Source organism: Filicampus tigris, chromosome 21 (assembly GCF_054856515.1).
Source record: "Filicampus tigris isolate MCC_2025a chromosome 21, RoL_Ftig_1.0, whole genome shotgun sequence".
In the NCBI taxonomy this organism is placed as follows: Eukaryota; Metazoa; Chordata; class Actinopteri; order Syngnathiformes; family Syngnathidae; genus Filicampus; species Filicampus tigris.
In genome coordinates this window covers 7,325,587-7,333,481 of record NC_141237.1, presented here as the reverse complement: position 1 = coordinate 7,333,481, position 7,895 = coordinate 7,325,587, and the positions used below count along the sequence as shown (strand labels likewise).

At 38.8% G+C, this 7,895-nt stretch overlaps 1 protein-coding gene and 1 non-coding gene across 2 annotated transcripts; one reads left to right on the top strand and one right to left on the bottom strand.

The window, feature by feature from the left end:
* Nucleotides 1-1,072: 1,072 nt before the first annotated feature.
* Nucleotides 1,073-2,467, bottom strand: pomp (proteasome maturation protein). Its single transcript, XM_086020818.1, has 6 exons — nt 2,387-2,467; nt 2,009-2,106; nt 1,826-1,886; nt 1,531-1,632; nt 1,345-1,438; nt 1,073-1,268 (listed from the first exon to the last, which is right to left on the bottom strand). Exons 1-6 carry the CDS (start codon nt 2,387-2,389, stop codon nt 1,201-1,203), a joined length of 426 nt encoding a protein of 141 aa, XP_085876944.1. The 5' UTR covers nt 2,390-2,467; the 3' UTR covers nt 1,073-1,200.
* A 295-nt stretch (nt 2,468-2,762) lies between these two features.
* On the top strand, nt 2,763-2,834 carry trnac-gca (transfer RNA cysteine (anticodon GCA)). Its single transcript has one exon. It is a non-coding gene; the product is annotated as a tRNA-Cys (tRNA).
* The last annotated feature ends 5,061 nt before the right edge of the window (nt 2,835-7,895 follow it).

The following is a 7,895-nucleotide window of genomic DNA, read 5'->3' as shown; positions in this document are numbered from 1 at the left end:
ACAATCTATTTCATTTAAAATAAGATATTGTGACAAAAAATACAGAATATTGAAGCTATTTATAATGTACATAGTAAAATGTATTTGTAAAATCGTTTTTTTTCTTACACCTGTTCTTAGATATGTAAGAATGTTATGCCATTTATATACCGCTGTACCAAGAACAGACGCCGGTTGGTCCGATGGTGGTGAGATTACAATTGATTGCTTCAGTGAGTTACAGAACCTCTACGTTTCTTCTCTCCCCTCCCTCACCGCCGGCTTTGACTAGCCTTTTGGTGGGGGGATAGTATTTACTCTTTTTGCTTTGTTTTTTTAGTTTCTGTACTACTGTTATTGACACGAGTGTGTGTGTGAATATTGCTTTAAATGTCATTCCTCTCACAACATCTATCATTAATTGCATCCAGCGTTACAATAGAGGATGTGAGAGCTCCTTAATAACTGTACAAACCTGCAGTTCTCGTAAAGTTGGACAGATTCCCCCTGAAAATAGTTGGGCTTTAACGGTTTCTCTTCTGCTTCTGTACTGCCCTCTCAATGTGTTGTTATTCCATGCATTAATAAAGGCGAGACTGTCAGTCAAACTTCTTTTCATCATCTAAGAACAACATACAGAAATTATTTTCCCACAGGGGATTAATCAAATGTAACCTAAAATGAATGCATTTCCAATATATACAGTGTTTGCATAAAAAAAGACAAGAGTTAGCTGTTTATCAACTGTAATGTGCCTGATTTAATACTCAATACTGTCTTGCATAATACTTAACTAAAAAAAAAGGCAAAAATTAATGTATTCATTCATTACACAGTATATGTACATATATGTGCAACTGACCCAAAAATGTATATACTATTTTTTTTTATTTCTAAAACAAAATGAGTATATTCAGACAAGTTGATGAATGTAATGAGGAATTTCAGACTTTAACCCATGTATTGATATTCATGGAAAGCAGTTACTGTATCTTCGGTTTGCTGAAATGATGAACTTGTACAAACTAAAAACAAAAGTGTTGATTCATCTCTTGCAAAACACATTAATCCCCAAAGTCGAATCAAAACAAAGTTTTGAGTATTTTAAGTGACATTTATTGTAACTGTCAACCTGTTTGGATTAATAGAAAAGCTATGCTGGTCACCTCATCATCAATTTCAGCAGATTAAACAAACATACAATAACATCAATGTCATCTTCTAAAACAACCCAAGCTTGCATTCCACCATCACGTGCGGCTCACCCATTATTTCACTCTGTGCTGGATCTGACAAAAAAAGTATGACTGGTTAGCAACAAATATGACAGTTGTGACTCTGTAAATGGGTTTGCGTGCATGTCACCATTAAGGATGTCCTCAAAGCCAATGGTTTCGTCAGTGCCTCTGAGTGTGTCCAGTGCTAGGTTGGAGCTCTGTAAAAACGGCAGACGCTGGATCTGCAGCAAGGAGAGAAATCAAAAGGCAACAATGGAAATATGAGGTATGAAGCCCATCAGGTGGCAACGTCCACAGAATATCCCAACGTTACCTGTCTTGCTGCCCTATACTCCATCTGCAACTTGAGTGGGGCATGAAGACCTTGAATGTTTCTGAGGGAAGAGAAATTCATCTTGTCCCGGTTCAACTGGAACTGATCGCCATAGAAACACATCACAGCATTACACGTCAACAGAAATTAAATTATGTTACAAACTTGGGTCAACGAACAAATTAAGATTCGCCAATCAAGGTACCACTGTGTTTTACCAGCTCTTTGGACACAAACAAGCACAAAACGTAGACACAAAATACTCTAATGCTAGTTGTTACTCGAATCAACTTACATTTTTTTCGGACAGCTCCAGTGGGTGGGCAGGGAGGATGTCATTCTTTACATTGTTGAAGCTAATCAGAAAAAAAGACAACTTATTCATAACATGTATTTCAGTCAGCATTCACATGCAATTTTTAACTTCAAATAAAATCCCGTGTACAATATATGGTGCATATTATATACCATAACTCACCCATTGCGCAGCGTATCATGAACGCCGTAAGCCCCTGGTGGACACAAGCCAGCCACTGGTACACTGTCTTTCAGCTGAGACTGGATACCTCGAGAATCCTGATATTCATCGCATACATTTGTTAATATTTCACATGGCAGACTTAAACATAGGAAAAACTAAAATAATCTATCTACATTAAGGGACGCGACACGCATGTTAAACGCTAGCTAACAAGCACTAGCGCTAGTGACTAATCATATTCACAATAAATGGGACTGCGGCGATGATGGCTACAGAAGACCCCACTCATCGTTAAGGTATGAATACAAATAACATTAGATATCATAATAGTATTGTAACTTTACATAAACGACAAGAAAAAGAGAATTGACGAACCATTATGACCCGACGAGTTACGCTTTCGATTCAATACACAGAAATGTGTCGCATTTTCACGACGCCATATCCGGTAATGACGTCACAGATAAGCATCATGGTTTTTTTCTTATGTTTCGCGAATATTTTAGCTCCCGACTCCGACTTCTTTGCCATTACTGAATATTATATTCTGGTTTGTTGCTTTAAAGGTTACTGGGTAGTTAAAACATATTCGCATTCACATCGCATATGATACCATATGTAATCCAATGATGTCGCTTATGACGTGTTATCGTATAGGTTATTTTTAGAGCATGTCATTGCAGATGTAAAGGATTTTCAAATTGTATGATGACTATGTTTTATTATAATTTATGATGAAGTGTTGTCAGACGGGGGTATAGCTCAGTGGTAGAGCATTTGACTGCAGATCAAGAGGTCCCCGGTTCAAATCCGGGTGCCCCCTCATTTTTTAAAATTTTATATCTAGGACAATTTTTATTTACTTACCCCATCACCGTAGTTGAGTGCTGACAAAATACAGGTTTTCATTGAGACAAGTATAAATAAAACCTATAAAACCTAAATACGAACACAATAAATCAATTGATTTACAATAATATTAAATATACATTTTAGGTGAAAAACCTGCGAGTCACCACCCTCCTTTGCCCGCACCAGTGTCCACGCCACACGCAAATATGTGACATAACAGAACTCATAAATTGACGAGCCCCTGTGTATATTGTACTGCACTGCACTGTATTTCCATATTAAATGTGGTTGCCTGTCATTTCTAAAGTACAACAGCAGGAAGCAGCATAAAGCTACAGTGCATCTTCACAGCGCTTCACTTTTTCGATTCCAAAATAGAATTAATTCATTTTTTTAAACCTAAAAAATCCACACAAAAAACCCATCATGACAATTAATAAACAATAAGTGTTTTTCAATTGTTTGCAAATTTATTAAAAGAGAAAGAAATCACAATCTCAAAATTGCAGGCGCATCATGTTTCCACTGATCATCCTTGAGAGGTTCCTACAGTTTCATTGGAGTCTACCTGTAGAAAATTCAGTTGATTGCACATGATTTGGAAAGGCTTGGTTAACGAGATGAGCAAGAACCCAATGGTCACACTGTCAGAGCTCCAGTGTTCCTCCGTGGAGGGAGGATAACCTTCCAGAAGGGCAACCATCTCTGCAGCACTCCACCAGTCAGGCCTGTATGGTAGAGTGACCAAATGGAAGCCCCTCCATCATAAACGGCACATGACAGAACGCCTGGAGTTTGCCAAAAGGCAGCTGAAGGACTCGCAGACCATAAGAAAGAAAATTCTGTGGTCTGATAAGACAAAGATTAAACTCTTTGGCGTGAATGCCAGGTGTCATGTTTGGAGCAAACCAGGCACCAATCTCGTAATTGGTTGTTACCCGAGCCCTGAGCAACTGTGATGTCATTTTCAGTTGACAGCAAGTGACAAAATGGCCGCCCCTTGAGATGAACAAAAACAGGTGGATTTTACCACTTTATACACTGTGCTTGCTTGGTATGTTTCATAATCATGAGAGGTACCCACAACAAGACCACTCACGGACGTTGAAGACACAGTCACGCATGAACACACATTCACACACATTCACACACAATTTCCCCTGCAATCGACTTTCAGCTCATTGGCCCAAAAAGTACCAAGTGAATTTATTATTAAAAGCCAAAGTCGAGGTGGCAGGGTATTCATCGACCTGAAGCTATGAGCTGCCCGAGGAAATCAGGTCAGCAGAGTCACTGACCTCTTTGGAATCTCTTAACATGCTACTGCTTCATCATAGCCGTCCCTGAGGTGTGGAACTGCACTGCATCAAACTGAGAGGTGATTATCATTTTACCCCGCACAAAACTGCTCTCAGTATGATGCAGCGCATTTCTGCATCGATGCATAATATGGCCACAGTCCAAAATATATCAGTAGATGAGTACCTGCATTCAAACTGCAAATTGGTTTTCATTTGTGTGCGCGTGGTCATGTGAGTGTGTGTGCAGCTCATGGCGTATTTGAGAGTAGCACACAGCACTTTTCTGCCAATCTTCTTTTCCCTCATGTGATGCGATGATTAGAGTGGCCCGCGTCCAGGCTGACGCTTTGAATTCCAGCCAGCGGCATCCATTATGTCATCACCCAGCTTTGCGTTTTACAATTTAAAAGGACTAAAAGAACGTGATTAAAGTGTGAGCATCGACAAAAGAGAAGGAATCCAACTAATCCTTTTATTAGATTCATAGCCATTTTGCACCATTAAAATGTTTTGTGAATTTGTTTGTTTTTTTCATCACGCATACTTCATGTCATGTGGCCATTTGAGAATCCAGGCAATAATGTAGTGCCTTTCATTCTGATGGGTGATTACCTTTAATGAGACCTTTTGGAAACACCAGCTTCATCTCTACAACTCGTTACGTGTCATTGCATACAGTGCGTTGCCATTAGCTCCAATAAGAGCCGTTTGTGGATCTAGATTTTTTTTATTCCTGTCACATACATTCTTATACTCTTTTTTTCTCTGAGACTGTGCAAGAAGAAAGACAGATGCAAAGGTGAAGAATATACATATTGCATAAGAACATAACTGGACACGGTAAAGCCTGCTTGAAGGCTCTCGATGCAGTACCAGCGCACGGGCACATGACAGCAGTAAGGGACCAAGAAAAGAAAGGAAGCCGCCTGCTCTTTATGATGACGAGCACGTTCTGAGAGCATTTCATCAATTTCATTATAAAGCCATTAAGAGTACCATTTTAACATGTTCCAGACCTAATGGGCGAAAACAATGGGACATATAAGACCTATATTAGTATTCTTCCCTTAAATCCATAGTGGTGCCCCATCTTAAAAGTATCATTGCCAAATCAATCAAATCAATTCAATTACGGTAGATGGGTAATGGCTATTTTGTGTTATGAGTGCTTTCTTTTCATACATACACTATTTTTGGCATACAGTACTTGTAGAAATATATTTTTTTCTTTTGTTGAATCAGTAACATTTAATTTCAGAAAGGCTTTGTGGTATTCTGCTGACTGACTGCAAATGAGAAAGCGGCTGTGACAATCCTCGAGGTCTGTTGTACCACGGCAGCCTGCTTCTATATTATTCCATAATGATGGCAATACTGAGAGTCCTCTGTGCTGATTCTATGGCTTTACACTGCCCAAGGGGCTTCAGAAGGCATATGAAAATGTATCTGATAACCGGGCGGGGTCACCACGTGACATTTGGGGAGTTGTGTTTGGGGTTTTTTTTGTGTCAGTGTTGACTTAAATCACAAAGCTGTGGGGTCGAGTGCAGTTATATCCACAGAAATCAGCTGCACATCCTTGCATCAATTCGGAAAACTCTCAAAGTCAAATAAGTAAAGCAAATTTAATACGTTTAGGGAAAAAAAGGTCAGCTTTGTATTTATTTAACAATGTTCCTTATTGTACTTTTAGTTGTTGTTAACTCCACTCTTTTCTTCCTTATTAGGCTCACTGGTGTGCTGGAGTCCATCCCGGCTGATTTTGGACGAGAAAAAAAATCAAACAAAAAAAATCCACAATCCCTTCCTGCACTATTTTCTTGTATATGTGCATCTAATCACAGCATGCAACATGAACTTTAATAGCTCATAATCCCAGCCTGGTTGTTATTTGATCAAGTCTCCATGTTCACATCAGGAGTCCAGTGAGAGATTGTTAGCAATCAGTAGGAGTTTTATCTTTGAATTTTAACCACGGGATGTAGATTATACCCAGATATTTTTAGACACAAACACTCACACACACAAACATTCACAGAGAAGAAGAATCTTCAAGGTTCATTATTTGCATTCATTTCAACAGTTACTTGTCTAATTGAACATTACAGTATTTGGAAAATAGCTCAATGTAATTTTTCAGATTAAAAGTCAAATACCAAATATGCAGATTTGTGCATGCTGTGTATTTTGAGAGCAACATCAGGTGCTTCCTACTTTTTTTGCATTCCTGCATGCACCACAAAACTCACCCAAACGTCGTCACATTTTCGGATATCAGCGGCGCGCATACACTCTTGCATTCAACACACATCCATTATTTTTAGCTGCCTGAGTCACAGCTTCCTTCATTGTTATAGATTAACACGCATGCTCAAAGATGGGGAAGTTTAAAGACTGAAATAGCAGGCGCAGTTTGTGTGTCACTTCTGGATTCAGTGGTCTGAAAAGAAGCAGCAAAAAAAGTTGTTCTTACCCTCTTTGGTCATTTGGAATTCAGCCGCTGTATGAATAATGACTTCATGTTTAGAATACATGCCACAATGTGTCGTTAATAGACATGTAATGGGGAGGAAAGTGACTTTTTAAGGGGAAGGTAGGGAACAGTAAAATAAAGTGGGAGATTAAAACCATTGCTTCATTTGAAAAAAAAAAAAAAAAGGCATTAAAGTCAACTCAAACATATATTTTTCAAGAATATGTTCTATGCAAGCCTACTAGTTGAAACAAGGCATTTTGATAAATATTGCGTTTGTGGAATAAGAGTTGATCCACCCGTTTTTAGCTATCTCAGGGGGCGGCCATTTTGTCACTTCTGTCGACTGAAAATGACATCACATCTGCTCAGGGCTCAGGTAACGAACAGGTCACCTGTTTTCTGAAGCTGAGTCATGATTGGTCGTTACCTGAGCCCTGAGTAGTTGTGATGTCATCTTCAGTCAACAGAATCGACAAAATGGCCGCCCCCGGAGATGGCTAAAAACGGGTGGATTTTGTTGCTTAAAGGGGAAGTCAACCCAAACATATTTTTTGTCGACAGAAAATGACATCACAACTGCTCACAACGACCAATCACGGCACAGCTTTAGAAAACAGGTCAGCTGTGATTGGTCGTTGTGAGCAGTTGTGATTCAGTCGACAGAAGACAAAATGGCCGCCCCAGAGATGGCTAAAAAACAGTGGATTTTGCTGCTTAATTTATATTCCACAAACACAAAATTAATCAGAATGCCGTGTTTCAACTAGTGGGCCTGCTGAGAACATATTCTTAAAAAAAATGTTTGTGTTGACTTCCGCTTTAATGCGAAATTTATACACAGGAAATGAAAATTGAAACACTGTTCGATGTCTGGGTGGTTGTAGAACATGTCCATATTGTATAATTATATTTTAATCGGTAACACTTGATAACAGATCATTTCATGCCATGTCATGTATGATACAAATAATATAAAAGATAATACATGTTAGAACCAAATACTGCATTCCACAAATATTCGTGTACCAGAAGTACACATTGTTGCGAAAACAACACCTTCACTTCGTATAAGCAGGAAAAAAATTGACATTCTGAATCAATTATACATAAATATGCTAGGACAGATGGATAATAGCACAATCCCGGAATGTTGTGTGCAGAAGTCCATTTTAGCTTAACAATTTTTAGCACACTTATCTAACGCAATCTTCTGCTAACGCCCAACAAAGCTCAGCAATTTTGCTCCTTTGGGCTT